The sequence below is a fragment of the Fulmarus glacialis genome, unplaced genomic scaffold (genome assembly GCF_000690835.1).
Source record: "Fulmarus glacialis isolate BGI_N327 unplaced genomic scaffold, ASM69083v1 scaffold1592, whole genome shotgun sequence".
In the NCBI taxonomy this organism is placed as follows: Eukaryota; Metazoa; Chordata; class Aves; order Procellariiformes; family Procellariidae; genus Fulmarus; species Fulmarus glacialis.
The window spans coordinates 31,781-49,078 of record NW_009196952.1 but is presented as its reverse complement, the minus strand read 5'-3'; the positions used below and the strand labels follow the sequence as shown (position 1 = coordinate 49,078).

Below are 17,298 nucleotides of genomic sequence, written 5' to 3'. Positions count from 1 at the left end.
CTGGAAAGTCTCAGTTAAGAGTAGAATTGGTTTCTTTCAGGCTGTTGCCGCAATAATCTTCTTATTACTGGGGCTCAGCAATGTGAAATAAGTAACTATTTTGGTTATGAGGATTGCAATAAGTGTCTATAGGGTCAGGATTTTAAAATCTTAAGCATCCAGGCTTAGAGGGTGCGTTTGGAAAGGGAGGAGAGCAAAACTCCACACTCCCCCTCTTGGTTTTCCCATCGAAAGAAGCCCTACTTTTCTCAAAGGTGGCAGATGAAATCAGTGCATCATAGCACAAGTCTGCTGCCCTACTACTCGCTGCCTTGGGGATGCAAAGGACCCCACAAGCTCAGAGTAACTGCGCCAAAGCTTCCTTCAACCCTGCACACTGGTAACTTTGAGAATAAGCCTCCCATGGGATGATGTGAATTCCCTGCTTCTGGGATAGACAGGCTTCAGCTTTGCTCCCTGAGGGCACCTCTTCCTGTGGCAAGAGGAGTCCCAATCTGTGCCAGTTCTCCCTCCTCAATGCCTGCAGAAGATAAGTCATTTGGGAAGGCAGGTGAGGATTGCAGTGGAAGAGCTGTTGTTTTTGGAAGCTTTATAACTTTCTTCAAAATGCAAAAGATACATGATCAGAAGACTTCATTTGTAGCCATGATCTCAGCCTGGCCAGGCAAACATCAGGACTGCTGAGAAATGATGCAGCGCTATCGGACATTAGCAGAATACTTTTCTCCCATAGCTTAAGGACTTGCTCCAACTTCCTATTTACCACAACTGGTCTCTAGTGTTCCCTTAAGATCACAAGGAGGAAATTGTAGGACTACTGAAGAACGACCACAGAGAGAAAACTTCTGGAGGAGAGACCTGAACTCATGCACCTGGATGCAAAAGGTCTTTTGCAGTTACTCCACAACCTTGCCCTGCTCAAAATGGCCAAGAGAATCAAACATTTAAGGAAAAAAAAAACCACAAACCCAACCTCAAAACCTCCAAAGCTCTTTTCAAATATCCAGGGGCAAGTTCCCATGATCCCAAACAACTCCATTTTCTGAAAGCTTATGAGCCATACTTCCTTATGGGCACCGACAGTATTGTGTGTGTGTTTCTGACAGTTAAGCCAAACCAGAGCAAGGCACTAGCAGAGCCCACCCCTTTGCATGTTAGTTCTTACCTCACACACAGCCCATGGTATCCCTAGTACACAAACAAATAAAATCCCTCTGTAAACACCATAACAAGTATTTGAGCACACACTATTAAAAAACCAAACCAAAACAAGGCCATCCACACACACCCTTCCCAAACAAGGCCAGATAGGTTTTAAGTCTACGGTCTTACCCACGAAGTCTGTCCAATAAAGCCATCGGCTTGTTGAAATCTCAGCCTTCACTTGCATTTTAATGAAGGTCTGAGTGAAGCTGACTAGAGCCAGACATGTGTTTTCCTTCAGAAATTGTACACTAAGGACTATAATATGACCGCAGCTGTATCAGAGCTTAATGTAGAAGTATTTCTAAGTTACCAGATCATAACCGCAAGCACTTAATCATGCATCTGGAACACAAGTTACTTACGTATAGAGCCAGCTCCATGCACTGCTCCCTGCCTCCTCCTCCAAGTGGAATTTATATTAAATCCCCTAACTTAGGAAGGACTGCTGGTTTCTCCATCAAAGCTGCCTACTGAAGCCATAGGAGTGGCACAGCACCCTGTTAGATGGCATTACAGTACTGCTGAATGTGAACAGAGAAAGGGAATAGGCCTAAAGTTGGAGGCGAGGGCAGTATTTGTGTTCATTTGGAAGGGGTTACACGGGGTTTTTTTGGTAGTCATATTCAATCTACATAAGTTGCTGAAGTTTTCTGTTTTCATTAACTTCCTTACCTCAGCTGTAAGTTCCTGGGTGCATTGGTTCTAGTGTCAGAAATAACACCCCAACTGCAGAGTTGTCACAGGGGAAGCACTTATGGGCACCAGACACCATCTGCAGCTCACATTTCAGGACCAGATGGACTAATTAGACCGGATGCTGGCTTTAGCAAGATCTGTAGTTATTTCTAGCTAGCCCAACTGAGCTTAGAGTTTACAAAAAGCAACCGAGAATGGCACTGGCTGGAGACAGGGAGAGCAGTTCTTACTTCCCTATTAGGCTTCAGGGCAGCCTTCAGCAGTGCCCTGGGCCATACTCCATCATGTTTCGCCAGCAGAAAAACCAAGTAACTGAGTAACTAAGCCTCCAATTACCTTCACTTCTGACATACCTTGGGGTAAAGCACACCTCAGTAATCCAGCCTATCACCTTTCCAGTGCAGTACTATCACAGCTACTTCCCACCACGAAGACATGGGAATATTATCTGTAGTCCAGCACTCACTGCAATTTAACTGCTTTGCTACTAACATTGAAACTGAGCCAATTAAGCAGTTTTAAAACCTATCACAACTTTAATTTGCAAGACAGAAACGAATGAGAGTGCAGATCTCGCACTGCGGCAAAGACTTCCAGTCCTGTAGTCGTCACTAGCAAAACATCTGGTGAAGCTGAGGGATTGTACCTCCCTTGGCACCTCTGCTCTTGCCCTGCTGCCTCCTCACTGCTGCTGAAATTTGCTTGGGTCAAGAGCCTCCCAGTTTGGTCTCTCCCCATTCATGCTCGTGCCAACAGGAGAGCATTATTTTTGTACTTAGTCAACTTACACGGACTTTTAAAGCATCACTGTACAGAGGCTGCTCTATTTTCTAATGAAGTCTTTAAATTATATTTTTAATAAAGTGTTTTTAAATCTGTCTGGGAATTTCTCCTCTAAAACTGTTGCCTAGCCTAACACACAAGCAGTTGTTTGAGAGAGGCCTTTCATGCAGGTGTTTCCAGCAGTAACAGTTGTTCATTCTGGAGACTCAATACGCCACTGGAGAAACTGAAGAACTGTGCAGAAGCCTGCATATGCCACTTGTCTCTCACAGCTTGGTTTTGGCACTTCTCTGTAGCCCTTCCAGAGGCTGGACGGTTGCCAAAAGAAAATAGTTGTAACGTAAGACTGAAGAACAGGGGAAAGAGGTGAACCCCCCAGTTCACGATCTGGATTGCCTTTTAACAGGAGAGCTCCCTTTCAAATCAGCTGGAATTGGTCATAGCAACATGTCCTGTTCTCCATACCCTGCATTGTGTCAGGCAGCTTACACTACGACATTATGTCTGCTCATAAGCAGAGGAGGGAGGTGGTTGCATTCAAAGGGGTGGGACACGAGCAGGAAGAAGTCTTTTCTTGTAGCTGAAACATTCAAACAAGCTAAATGGCATGCCGTGTACAATCAGGAGGTTTTACAGTATGAACTATTGACTGACATTTGCCTATTGATACACAGACAACCTCAATGTAGTGTGAGTAGTGGAATGTGGTATCAAAGCAGGTGGCAGAAGCACATGCCCTATGTATAGATATGTCCAAATGAGATGTAGATAATTACAGCATGCAGAAGTATCCATAGTTTTTAAAAAAATTGTAGGATGTAAGTGCAAGTCAGCCCAGTTTAGTTTTAACAAATCAGTCCTCTGTAGTGATACTGCTAAAACAAACAAACAAATCCATTTCTGCAGAGCATCAAAAATTCAAATGCATTTACAAGAATAGTTTTCAACAGAAGTGTTTTTAGCCATGGCAAAATCTGAGCTTTCCAAGAAGGGAAGTTTTGTAACATAGGTTATAAATAGGGGAGTTTTCTGACCAGCTAGAAGAAACTCAGGAACGTAAGAAAGACTTCTGTACCACGAACTTAGAAGCAGCCCAGCAGCAGTTACTCAAACTTGTTTCAGAAAGCATGTTTGTCCAATAGTCATTTCCCAGAAAACAGTTACTCTCCAGTTTCAGAGCACAAGCTTTTTCTGTTGTAGTTCAGACTAACTATAGTGACTGTAAGGTTTCAATAAGCTTATTTTGCTATGCAGTAATTTTATTTGTTTATTTCTCAGATTGTACTTGGCCAAGAAAGAGCTCAGCTAGTCCTAAGTCCAAAGGGCCAGGTTATTTCCAACAAATAGCAGCTGATGCTGTTCCATACACAGCCTTGTATCAAAGCTTGCTAAAATGCTCTGCAAACTGGATTTAAACAGCAGCCTGCCACTGAGTGGCCTCTATCGTGGAATTACAAGTAGAAAAGTCAAAGTTTCAATTCAGCAATAAAAGGATACAGGTTTGGCCCCAAACCAATCTCGTTCTTAAAGGAACACAATGACTCTAGGTTTTTTACAATCACTGCCTTAGCTGCACCTAACACATCATCATCAATAACAGCTCAGGAAAAAGGAGCACAGAGCACATCCCAGACAACTTTTGGTAAAAGCCTCTCATTTAGTGGGAGTGATATAAGCAAATACATATGTCAAAGTCGTGACCCTTTGATTTAAGCATGATCTAGCTATCACTTTATTCCTTGAAACTCGACTCTCCTCAATTCCAGAAACTACTGGGAAAGAGAGAGTGTCTGATGCCTAAAACTTCAGCCTTTCATTTTCTCTTCAATGCATTCTGTATTTTAAGGTTCTTACAAACTGACAGGAAGTTTCAGCAAGCCACATAGATGAGTTCAGTTACTGTTACTTGTGTTTCAAGGATTTCATAAACGTCCTGAGAGCTTGACAACATCCTGGAACATTCGGTTTTGATCTTAGGCTAAATTTATCTGATGTGATATATTAGTCCATGCTGGTAGGTGAACACCAAACCCCCCCCATGCATAGGTAGAGACACTCTTAGCTGTTCCATATCAGATATGGATTTCTGAGAGGTCATTGTCTGCAGCATGCCCTTCTTTAGAGGTTTCATTTCCTCAGACTCTGGTATTTCAGGCCTGCAGTATGATGTTGTAAAAAGCAAACTGGAAAAAAGCAAGCTTGTTTTGGATATTTAAGTATTTTTTTTTTTACTCACAGCTTCATCAAAGGAGTGAACAAAAGAGAAAAATCTCTGTAGAGCTTCTTTCCCGCAGACTCTCACCATCCCTTTTGACAGTAGCAACTGTGCAGGCAAGAAAAATGTGTGACTCCATATTTATTTATTTATTTTAGTTGTGCTCAGAGTTTTACAGGTAGCATCTTCCCTTTAGACCTTCTCAACAGAAATATAAAAAAGTTTGAAGCCACTTCCCCATTTACCCACTCATCTCCAATAATCAACTGAAATGAAAAGCAGAAACATCTTTTGTTAAAAGAGAGAGTGGCGAGTTTGTGAAGCCTTATCCCAGTCTAGAGCTGGGCTTCCTGCTAAGATCCAAGTTTTCTAAGTTTGTAACTTAGAAAACCCAATCCCCAGAGTCCTGTAACTCCCATCTACTCAACAGGAAACAAATCTCTTCTCTAGCAGTGACAGGGACATTCCCAGTAGCTGACGTTGTGCAAGGGAAACACTTCCTGCAGCTTGGGTGAGCTGGACCTTCTTCAGAAACTCTGGGTACCCAATCTGTCTTCATGGGATGGAGAGGAGGCAGGGAACAAACTCTTCAAGGCAGAACAGACTCTTCAAGTAAGTACTGCATGTCCTGGTAGACATGCCTGTTTTAGCAGACTGCTGTGGCATGAGGCACTTCAGTCATGGCTGTAGAGAACTGTCCCAGCTCTGTCAATAGAACCACAGGTAAATTTGTTCTCTTTCCTGTGAGAAGTCCCTGAGTTGCAGACCTAAAGGATCTTCCCCCCAAACACACCTCAGTGTCACTAGACCACTGAAAAAAGGAGCCGAGCCATGTCAGTAGCCTGCAGGGAAGCCACCTTTCCGGGAATCGGAGGCTGCAGCCCATCCTTCATCTGTTCGGAGAATGGCCTGCACAACTGCACCACCGCTCACCCGCATGGTATCGTGTTTTCTCTTCTTTAGTTGTTCTTCTATACCCTGGAATGCAGAAGTGAATGAGGACAACAGGAGAGAGAAACCGCACATGTGCGACCTGCAGCGACCTGCATCCCCCATGACTACCCAAGCGTTGAGTGCCTGTATTAGGTAGGTCTCCTAAAACTACATGCTGTTCCTCCTCTTCCCTTTGCTTTCTGGGATGCCCTGCTTTTGAAAAGGTGGAATTGAGAAGATGTGGCATTTGTGGTGCTCAGTGGAGGCTACCAATACTATTCCTGGTCACAGAGCATTCTGCCTCAGATATTCATATACCAACAGCCAGAATTGATGGATCCTGTTTGGGAATGGGGGAAAACACAGGACTTGTAGAGAGCAGGGCATCCTCCCTGGTGCAGGCAGATATCTCAGCTATTGCCTTAATAAGAAGCTTATCAAAGGAGGATCTTCTGCATAGTTTGATGAAGAAAACTGCCTCATGTAGGAGTGTTTTCCCTAATATAGAGACATGGGATGAGATATGTACAAAGACTGTATCTGTCTCAGGGCTCTGGGATGTGTAATTCCTCAGGGTGAATGAAGCTGCCAGCTCAGGTGAGTGGTATGCAGAGCGAGGCAGATCCTGACATCAGCTCGCAGACTGACAGTGCTGCACAGAGACCTTTACTGTGAAAATATTTTCAAGTTTGTTCTCGGGTCCCTCCGTGCATCCTCCCTTGCTAGCTCTGTACCAGCACTTCAGGATTCATCAGGAGGTTGCACAATAGGTCAAGAGTTTCCTGAGGGTCACTGGATTTAGACTGCTGGATGGTTTGGGCCCTGATGTGGTTTGCTATTTTGCAAGTCCTTTGAGCCAAACAACATTGCAAGAAGATACATACCCTAAGTTTCAGATGTAGGTCACTCTTGAATGCACTAGGCCTTAAATCCATATGACTGAGACTAAAGGTACACTTTGAACAGCTTATTGTGACCCAGTACTTGACCTGTACTAGCTTTAGTACTGCTCATCTTTGGCAAAGCTTCATGATTTTCCACAAGTGCATGCCTTCCCAACACTAGGAACCCAGCACCATACAAGAAGTTCACACACATCCCAGACTCTAGCTAGACAAACCTCCTCTATTTGCTGCTCAAGCTCCGTGATATTGGGAAACAGCTGATCGTGAATTCTGGGCTCTTCCACTGCTTTCTTCACATCATAACCAAACCAGATGGAATTGATGATCGTCTATGAGAAGCAAAAAGCCTTAACGTTAGTTACCTATCTTCAAAGAGGCCTGACCCTTGTAGCAACATAGGCAGAGATGTCTGAACGATGTTCACTAGAGCACATAAAAGGCGTAATTTCTGGTTCCTGCTGCTTTCAGCGGTCCGTCTCTTGGCTAAGCGAAACTCACGTACATTGCAGCGAGTCAGGTTGTATATGCTTAGGAGGATTCCCACATAAAGAGACCATGAGTTACTAAAATTAACATAGTAAAAGGATCAGATCCTCTAGCTATTGTAGCTGGATTTATGCTGCTATGATTAAGCTAGTGCTGGCTTAGACACACAGCATTCACCTCAGCAAACATACAACTACATCTTTCCGCTACTGTGCAACTGATTTCCTTAACCCTGGCTCATCTCTACATGCTTAAATTCCAGGCTGGAGCTGCTGGCAAGTGAAAATAGCCTCAAGATCAAGGGCTTAGAAAGCTGCTTGTAGTGGTTTTTATGGAGACTTCTCCTCTACCTCAGCCAGAAAGCAAGATCCAGCCTGGTGCTCTGAACTGCTGTGTGTGCTGGCACAGGAGACAGTTTTCTCCTGCAATCACTTTTGGTCTAGCTGGGCATTTGAGTGGCTGTCACAGCAGCTCACAGAGAGCCTGCCGCCATGCCTGGCCTAAGTTCTTATTTAGCTTATCTGTGTAACTTTCATCCAAAGTTTAGGATGTTGGATGGGAATGGCTCTAAACTAGATAAAGAGACTAGTTCATGGAGATCCAGAGAACAGAAGCCAAAGCTGAACTGAAGTCATGGATCTTCCGCAAGTGGTAAGAGCAACTTGCCAAAGGAAAAGACCTGAAGTCACTGAAAGAAGTAATTTAAGAGACCCTTTGTAGCTCTGGCAGGAGTTGGCGTTGGAGGTCTGGCCCTCAGAAGGCCAGGCAGAAACCTCCCATTCAGGCTCCCGGCCCACAACGGGGAGCCACAGCCATGCTCACATCACAGGTGGAGACTTGAGCCCCTTACCCCAAACACTGCCTCTCCCCCACCTTGTTTTGCCTCAGCCTTGTCCCCATATCATCACATACCAGTGCTGTTGCTGTAGTTATTTTTGTTCCTCCAGAAGCACCAACCACCATCCTGACCTTTTTCATTTTATCCACCAAGATGGAGGGGCACATAGAGGACATCGGCTGTTTACCTGTTGGGGACACGGATGCAACAGAGGCTCAGCTTTCCACCTGCACCTTACAAACTGCCAGCTCCTGCTCCATGTCTAAACCCAGAGCCTCAGTATCCACCTTCCTGACTCAGCTCATGTGTCTTGTTCAGCCCTTGGGGATCCCACTATTCCCTGTACCCATCTCCTTCTTGTTCCTGCAATGCAAAGCTTAACCCTTGTCCTTCATGCAGAGGCTGAAGGTGCCTTCCTCCACAGTCTTGTCCCAGCTGGGGTTGTCTGTGATGCAGCTGCCTCCTGTACACCATGGGACTTCTCTTCCTGTCCCTTCACTTCCCTGTCCCTCTCCAAAGTATGGGGTACAGGAGGATAGCAGAATCCCAGCCTGCTTTAGCAGCAATGAAATGGGTCTGCAGGAAGCAGTGGTGGAGCAGGCAGGGTGCGTGGGTTAGGTACGTGAACTGGATCTATCCAAAGCTGCCCTACTGCTCCCAAGGCAGCACAGGGAGAAGGCTGGACAGTGCCATCTAACACTTTGTAGTCAGCTCCTGCTGCTGCCTCCCTTTTAAATCAGTTCAAAGAAATCTTTTGTGGCCCTAAGTAATTTCATTTGACAGATACTAAGCTCCCTGGGAAAGGATTTCTGGTTGTTGGAAGGAGGCATACACAAGAGTTTTTCTTTAGACAGCCTATCCTCCTTCAGGGTACACCAGGGGCAGCTGGTTGTGAGTTTTTGACAGGGATGCCAAGTGACTCGCTGTCCTGGTTTCGGCTGGGATAGAGTTAAATTTCTTCCTAGTGCTGTGTTTTGGATTTAGTATGAGAAGAATGTTGATAACACACTGATGTTTTTAGTTGTTGCTAAGTACCCTGCTAGTCAAGGACACTCAGCTTCCATGCTCTGGAAGAGGCTGGGAGGGTGCATAGCCAGGACAGCTGGCCCAGCTAGCCAAATGGGTATTCCATACCACGTGACATCATGCTCAGTATATGAATGGTAGGAGTGATCCAGGAAGTAGTGATCACTACTTGGTTATCAGTCAGCGCGGGTGGTAAGTAATTGCATTGTGCATCACTCATTTTGTATATTCTATCATTATCATTATTATTATTTTCCCTTTTCTGTTCTATTAGACTGTCTTTATCTCAACCCGTGAGTTTTTCTCACTTTTCCCCTTCCGATTCGCTCCCTGTCCCACTGTGTGTGTGGGGGGGGGAGCAGGGGAGTGAGTGAGCGGCTGCATGGTGTTTGGCTGCCTGCTGGGTTAAACCACGACACTCGCTTTCATCCCTGTCCTCTGCAGAAAGCCCCAGATCTGTGCCTGATCACAGACATGCTGCAGCCTACCTTGCAGACACCACAGCATTAGTATGCAAGATATAGTCAAAAGACTGAGTCAGGAAGGTAGTTTACAGCTACCTGGTGCTATGAAATTTGCTGGAGAAGGAGGGATCCCAAATCCATTGATTATGTAAGGTGAGCTGAAGTCATCCATCTCATCATTAAATATGATTCCACTCACGTTGGATCGTACATCAGAGCCAAAGCTAGACAAAACAAGTTGGCGCAGACATGTCAAAACCAGAGCAAATCCAGGAAGAGCTTCAGGTGAATTACTGCAATGTGAAACCTGGGATTTGATTGGAGTAACTCTCCACTCCCTCCTGTTGTAAAGGACATTCTGTCACCCCTTGGGGGAAAGAAGCAGTTTATACCGTGAGTACACAGCTACACAGAGGAAAGGCACCCCAGAGCCCTGCTGTATAGCTCTCCTGCAAGGACCCCAAGGGGAAAAACAGCACAGCAGCTAAGTACAACTAATTCCTCTTCCAGTTGGGCAGTACTGCACTCCATTCAGAGGCAGCATAGCTCAAAGGCTGGCACATTTGCGAATTATTGGGGTTTTGCTTAGATGTGTCAAGCTGGAGACATTTTCTATGGACAAAAAGAACCTTCACCCCCCCAACTTCACATGAAACACAGCTCTTCCTGACAGCACTCAAAGCCAAACACTGCACTTCCAGGCCAGCTGTATTAGCTTAAATTTCTTCCAGATGCCTGGGAAATCAGAGCCAGCAGCGACACCACTGCTTATGAGAAGATCCGGATGCAGTGAATATTTTCTTGGTGGGTGAACCCAACTTGAGAGAGGACACATCTTGTCCTCTGACCGACCCAACCACACAGGCCTCAGTGTTAAGAATTGACCTGCAAGCTCAGCAGGAGAAATGCCCATCAACTACCCATCACTACCCTGCTAGAGAGATGACAGTTCAGTGATGTTTTATACCAACAACAGAACCACCGCTAGGAAGATGGCAAAGGCCTACGTGGAAGTAATGTCTGAGCTCATACTATTGGTTGATGGTGCTGGTGGCGGACACAGCACTGCCATCATCAGCCACAACGGAGAGGTGGGATGTACCGGCATTATCTCCAGTGTAATATACTGGCTCATAGTAGTCAACTGGATGGGACGTGTTGTCTGTGATTTTCCTCCGGAGACTATCCGCAAAGAACTCGGACGTCATGTTTCTGATTGCCTGTCAGAGAAATCCAATGCAATTACTCAGCAGATTAAGTTTAAGAGACATGTAGTTATGAGGCTGATATCCAATACTTCAGACCACAGAAGAGTGGCAAATCCCAGCAGTGAGGCTATAGTTTTCCAGCAGGGGCTTTCCTCCTTCTTGAAAGATGGACATTGTACCAAAGAGCATTTTAAGCAGTCACAGAAGCAGCTGTTACAATGCACCCCTTTGTGTAGGAAGTTAATCAGCATCCATTATCGTAGATCTATGGAAAACTGTCCTCAACACTGCTGTAAGGTGTAGGTAAGCAGTGTTACACTTGCTTCAGAGATGAGAGAAGAGGGATCGGGTTGAGAGGACTAGACCAAGGCAAGCTCTGATCATTGCTCTGTAAGTTGCAAATTTGTGTCCATCAAGCTGGGCTGGGCTCAGATCCTGCTGCTTTTGGAGAGTCACAGAAGTAAAAGCACAAAGTATGAAGTTGGGAAAAGCAGGGTTCCTGCCTCACCCCTTCCCATCTGTTGGTCCATTTACTATAGGCACGACTGTGGTTAGAGAGCCACAAGGATGCTGGGAATGTCATCTAATGAATAAGGCTTCAAACACTATGAAAACAGGGAGGGTTAGCCCTAAATATACTCAAATGCTCCTGGTGAATTGAGGATTTTGCTTTTCCTTACAGTAGGAAGGTTTCCTCCATTTATATCCCTCACAGCTCAGCCATGAGTCACATAGGACTTCACGTTTTGATTCAGAGATATTTCAATGCCTGTCAATAGCAGGTGGCACAGAGCATCCCTGACAAAGTTTAGTGACCCAAAAACTTTAAGCCATGTTCCAGTCAACCTTGGTGTTGCAGAAAGAAAAGGCTTTTGCCAGGTACCTCTGTAGTGTTGACAAATTTTGGATCTCCCAGTAAAGTCCTCTTGGCGTAGGCAAAGCGAAAGGCCTCCACAATGCGGTGGTAAGTCAGACCTTTCTCCTCCATGGTTTTAATGCTGTCAGCAGAGAAATTATATCCTGGCAACAGAAGACAAATGATTGTGAACACAAAGGAAAGTATACGATCAATGGACTGCTAATAAACCTGTGTCGATTGGTATAATCTTGAAGCCCAGTCTCTACAGAGATGCAGTCACTGGACTGTCCTAATCTCTGCATGGAGAACACAGGAGCTCTGGTTGTTTTGAGCACTGTGGGAGTCATCAGCAGGATTTGTACTTGCAGACGTTTTCCAAAGAAGCCTCAAGTACAATTTAGTTTCCACCCATGCAGGTACCAGGGAAGTGCCCCAATCAGGAGCATATTTTTCCTCTCGCACCTGTATTTCAAGTAAGAGGGCGACATCCCTGAGTTTACAGCAGAAGAGGAATGTGTCCACATCTCTGATCCCTCCTGGGGTCTCAGACTTCTCACCTGCTGGAGGGCTATCAAGGGAGGCCTCTTGTCTTTGGAGCTCTCCCAGCTCTTGCTGCCTGTAAGGCACTGCTCAGTGGCACTCTCACCTTTCAGTATGTTGAAAATGAGGGCTAGCACTGGGCCGCTTAGGGGGGCACTAGGCGTGTAAAGGGTAAACTCCCCAAGTGTAATCTGTATGGGGTCTTCGATCACTGCTGCATTGTAGTCCCGCAGGTCATCCAATGTGACAATGCCCCCTGGAAAAGAGAAGGAAACTATAGATGTGGGTTTACGTGATCTCTAGTGGGAAGAGGAGGTAATACTCCATCACCATGCATCACAGCAAGGACAGGAGGAAACACAGACAAATCCAAAAAGGTAAAGAAAGCAAAGATGGGTGCACAGGAGATGAATTTATTCCTTGATAGATCCAGCTGAGGCTCAGATAGCCTAAGCGTGAAGTTGGGCTGATTTATGGCAGCCAAAAATCTGGTGATCCATCTTTTTTTACAAAGGACACCAGCAATGTCAGGTAACAACATCATTAAGAGTCCTGTTTACAGGAGGAGGATGCAGCTTTTGGGTGCAGATGCTTTGTACTACACCATAAGCAGAATAATTTGTATGTTCCATTGCCTTTCTTATCAGAAGGGGGAAGACAGTAATTAACTATCACAAATAAAGCCAGTAGATGACTTATTTGAGATCGACTGAAGCTAGCCAATGCTAGCTAGTAAGGATTGAATACTACCACCATCTAGTGGCATCGAGAGATTAAACAAGCTCAGAGTTACAGGACCATGTATGTAATGTTTTAGGTAGAAACTTGTTAGATTCAGGTTCTGTAAACAGCATGTATCTACTAAGCTATATCAAGAAACGCAGAGACTTGCTAGACTATATGGTACAGAAATGCACAGTATATACTATCCATTTCTGAGTTTCAAATGCATCCATTAAAGTGCTAATGGCTTCTCTTGGGTGTCCTGTTGCCACAGATCTCAGAGGTGGCATTTCAGGCAGCAGGCTTGACCCGCTTCCAAGGCTTCTGCAGGTCACCAGCTCCTCCCTGGATGCTGAGCTGCAGCAGTCAGGTCATTCATGCTGTTTTGGACAGATGTCCTGTTTCTCACCTACACTGCGGATGTCATCGATGATCTGTTTTGCCAGGCTTCCTGTGTAAAAGGCATCTGCTCCTTCACTGGCTATAGTCTCGTATGTGTTGGCTAGTTTAGGCATCTTGATGATATCGCCCTCATGCAGGATTTTCCCTCCTCTGCAGAACACTTCGCTAACAGAGAAAGGAGATTGAGAAGATCAGATCTGAAACACAAGTTCAAAACTATGTGTACCTGTACCAGCTGACACAGTATTTGAGTGTTCATGCTAGAGGCGTCTTGGAGAGAAGAGAAACTGCCTGAGCCATGCCCCAGGGGTCCTGATACCTTGCACTGGGACATAAAAGTGAACAGTGGTTTCTGACCTGGGATTCCACATTGCTCAGAATTTGCTCAATGAAGCCTGCAGGAGGGAATGTCGATCTTTCTCACCAAGGCAGGCCACCCTCCCTACCTGCCCAAAGGGCCAACAACTGCCGCAAGATGCCCAGGAGAGGCCATAGTCCTTGAACTCAAGCAGTTCTGTTCAGAGCACAGACTATGAAGGCTCAAAGCTTCCAGTGAGTCCAGGAGAATGCGTTTTAATCCCTGTTTGTCAGAGCACTTTGAGGTAGACAGTTTCCTCTCTAGCTCCCTCATCATGGATCATGAATGTGCTGCTGTGGACCTGCCAGATGGAAGTACAGGAGATAGTCCCAGGCTATACATCTCAATTGGATTGGAAACAAACCTGCAGCTGGCAGAGATTTTAAGGAAAAGAGAGGATTAAGCATGATCTCCAGTAGGGCTGGACATAGACACCAAGGATTTGACTGTAAGAGGAAATGGAGGAGCATTTTAAACCCTTCATGTTCATAATCATTGTCAGAAATGGATGGTCAGAGACATTACTCGAGGAAGGCTGACTGCAGAGTAAGAGATGACCCAAATTCCCACTGCCTGACAGCAGATGAGACATTCAAGGAGACTCTGCAATTGCCTCAAATGCAAGTAAGATTAGCTTAGTGCACTTACAGCATGAGGAAAAGCTGGGGATTCAGAAAATACATTGCCATCTGACAGATTTATCCCAGCATGTACTCTAATTCCACCTTTGCTCAGACAAATGGACTTTAAGAGCAGAATTTATCTCCCTTTAAAGGTCAGGACTGAACATTCCTAAAATTGGCCACATGATTTAGCACCTTCAGGTAGCTGGAATAACATCAGCAGGTACAGTGAGTACAGTCACTAGAGGGGAGGCACACTGCTCATAGATGCTACGTTACACAAACACAGAGACTTTTCAGCTAGGATGCAGTTACCCCAAATTTCTATGCACAGAACAGCAACTGCTCTACCTACCACAGTGAGACTGCTCTACCTACCACAGTGAGGGATTGCTTTCAATTGACTCCTCTCTTGATTTGATCGCTGCTGCAAGGCCTTTCCCAATAGGGAATCCTTCTCTTGCCAACTTGATGCTGGGTAGAAACAGGTCTTTCCATGCCAGTTTGCCATGACGTTTGTGAGCCAGTTCATACCCACGGATTTCTCCTGGGACAGCGATGGACAGACCTCCTGGAGCAGATAAGGAACATGTTAGTCTTCCACAGCAAGAAAAGAAAGCTATTAATGGAGTAGGAGGTAGAGCAGGCTTCTATGTCAGCCCTGTTTTTAGGCAGGGATTACATATACTATGACCAGCTCAGCTTATGCATACGATGCTAACAGAATTATTCTGTCTGACATTTATGCCAACATGTTTCTGTTGAAACACCTCTATCCTCCTGCTGGTAACTCAAGTTTTTGGGTCATTTCCCATCAGTAGACTCTGTACCAGAGAAAAGCTGCTTAGAACACAGAAGCTATCATAGCTGCCTGCAGTTTCCAATCCTTCAGAGGAGAACACACTACGGTCACAGAGGACACAGACTGTGTACATACTTAAGCCAAAAATTTTGTTGCAGCATTGTAACTGCAACTGCAATAGATTGATTACTACATTGCACAGTGATGCAGCAGTTTGCTTCAATCCTGTTTTTATTGGCGTCTCCCAGAAGTTCAACACACTTCTCAAGCCCTCTCCAAGGTGCTGTTCCTCCTTGGTTACAGGAGTGACCATGAAGAGAACTAGTTAGTTTATTAGAAAATACTTCCCTGAAAGGAAATTACTTCTTCTCTGGAGCCCCTGAACCATTAGTTGTAGCCACCACAAAAGGTATTTAGGGAGGACACTTGAACGGACAAGAACTAAGTCGATCCACAACAGATATGGAACAAGTCATAGTCAGGGCTTTGGATTCACCTGCATTTTCATGAAGTGAAAAGCAGAAAGCACTGAGGTGACTGACTAGTTTGAAGGACATTATTTTTAGCTTCCTTGTCAGGACAGAGTTTGCAGATTGTGTATAGTTGAGGACATTTCTAGGTAAGAAATCCTGCAGATATGCAAGAACCTAACCATAAGAAATGTTCTTAATTCAGACATGTTAGTAGCAGCTAATGTTGGAGCTATGTGGTCCCCCCAAAGCAGTGAAACAGCCTTTGCCATACCTTTCAGAGAGAGCTGTGTGTTGTTCCCAAACATGTCCTCCGATGCTCTTTTTGGAGCCACCTCTCTTGCATTAATGATTTCCACTTTTCCTTTAATGACAGAGCAAGGAAGATGATGTTTAGCTCTGGACTCAACACACAGGCATGGTTTCTGCTGAAGAAGTCTGATCAATGTAAGCCAGTTTCTTGGCAATTATTTTGAGGACAGCATGTTTCCCCAGAGGCTGAGAGAGTCAGTCTTTTACCTTCACTCAGGTAGGATAAATGACCTGCTTTAGATAAACAGTTCTCAAACTGTTCCAGATGTGTATGGCCCTGTCCCTTACCTGTGCTGCTGTAGATGGTAAAGAAGAGGCCCCCTCCAATGCCCATGCTGTGAGCATTCATGAGTCCTACACAAAGCAGAGCTGCAATCGCAGCATCCACTGCTGATCCACCTTGCTGAAGGATGTCCCTGTGCAGCAGAAGAGAAGGCATCGTATGGTGACATGTTACAGTGTCTCAGCTACATGTGAGCAGTGGAGTCATCTCGTCAGAGCAGTTATGACAGATTCTCTAATGCATATTTGTCTGCACCCAGTGTATAGGTTCTTCGGGAGCTTCTGTCACCTTAGAGAATACATCCTAATGGTCTAGGTGCAGACCAGATCAGCCCTCATTAGAGACACATACAAACTAGCTTGAAAACACCGAGATGTGTCAAAGTACATTTGGGGACAGGCATCCCAGACACATTCATTACACATGAGAAATGACAACTCTCTGAGAAGCCTGAAACCTGCAGCACTTGCATGTAGAACTGGAGGACAGCTTGATAAATGGTTTTTTAAAGGAGCTTGAAAAGCATCTCTCATTCTCATTGTCCATGCGTCTAGGGAATCTTTGCCTGCTATGTTGTCTTTGATCAACTGCAGTAACATTCGTCAGGCATGGTAAAAGCCCAGGTTTTATTATGGCCTCCTCTTTCTATAGGGAGATTGGAGATTTTCTGTGCTGGGCAACTGCCAGTCTTGCACCTGGACATCAGGGAAACAACAGTTTTGTCTTGCGCAAGAGCTGTCAGAGCTAACAAGAGTCACAGCACAATTAGCGGGTACCTTCCAATTATTGAGCACTGCCCCGCGTCTGTAGCCACAGCCGCCCTCTTATAAGTGTGTGTGTCCCCTGAGTCAGAGCGCAGCCCGAAGAAGAGTCCCAGGAACAAGATGAGCCCCAGCAGGGCTGCAGTCAGGACTCCAGTCACCACATAGCGCTTCTTCATCTTCCTGTGGGAAGAGACAGGATCGTCAACCTTGCTGCTTCTGGGGCACATGGGAACTAGGGAGCAGATGATCAGGCACATCTACCTTCTTTCATATCCACTGTTTCCCCCTCTACGCCCAGCAGCCGACAGCTCTGCACATGGAAGGGCAGTTTGGGAAGGAGTGGCCAGCGGAGGCGTGAGCCCAATTCTGGCCTTGACAGTTACATCAGGGTGATGTTCTGTT

General features: G+C 45.4%; 1 protein-coding gene across 1 annotated transcript; it reads right to left on the bottom strand.

Moving 5' to 3' along the window:
- Positions 1-5,488: 5,488 nt before the first annotated feature.
- On the bottom strand, positions 5,489-17,072 carry GGT1 (gamma-glutamyltransferase 1). The gene is made up of 13 exons (XM_009572350.1): positions 16,909-17,072; positions 16,138-16,265; positions 15,812-15,901; positions 14,644-14,836; positions 13,292-13,449; positions 12,266-12,415; positions 11,644-11,780; positions 10,585-10,772; positions 9,649-9,776; positions 8,137-8,249; positions 6,954-7,067; positions 5,694-5,878; positions 5,489-5,605 (listed from the first exon to the last, which is right to left on the bottom strand). The coding sequence occupies exons 1-12, from the start codon at positions 17,070-17,072 to the stop codon at positions 5,735-5,737; spliced, it is 1,707 nt and encodes a 568-aa protein (XP_009570645.1). The 3' UTR covers positions 5,489-5,605; positions 5,694-5,734.
- Positions 17,073-17,298: the final 226 nt, after the last annotated feature.

Bases quoted from the DNA above. Each gene is read 5' to 3' on its own strand.
- GGT1 (XM_009572350.1), bottom strand. From the start codon at position 17,072: ATGAAGAAGCGCTATGTGGTGACTGGAGTCCTGACTGCAGCCCTGCTG. The intron at 13,450-14,643 runs GTAGGTAGAGCA...TTTCTCTGTTAG, and splicing joins GAAAGCAATCCCTCACTGTG to CGAAGTGTTCTGCAGAGGAG. The intron at 5,879-6,953 runs GTTTGTCTAGCT...TCTGCATTCCAG, and splicing joins TTGAGCAGCAAATAGAGGAG to GGTATAGAAGAACAACTAAA.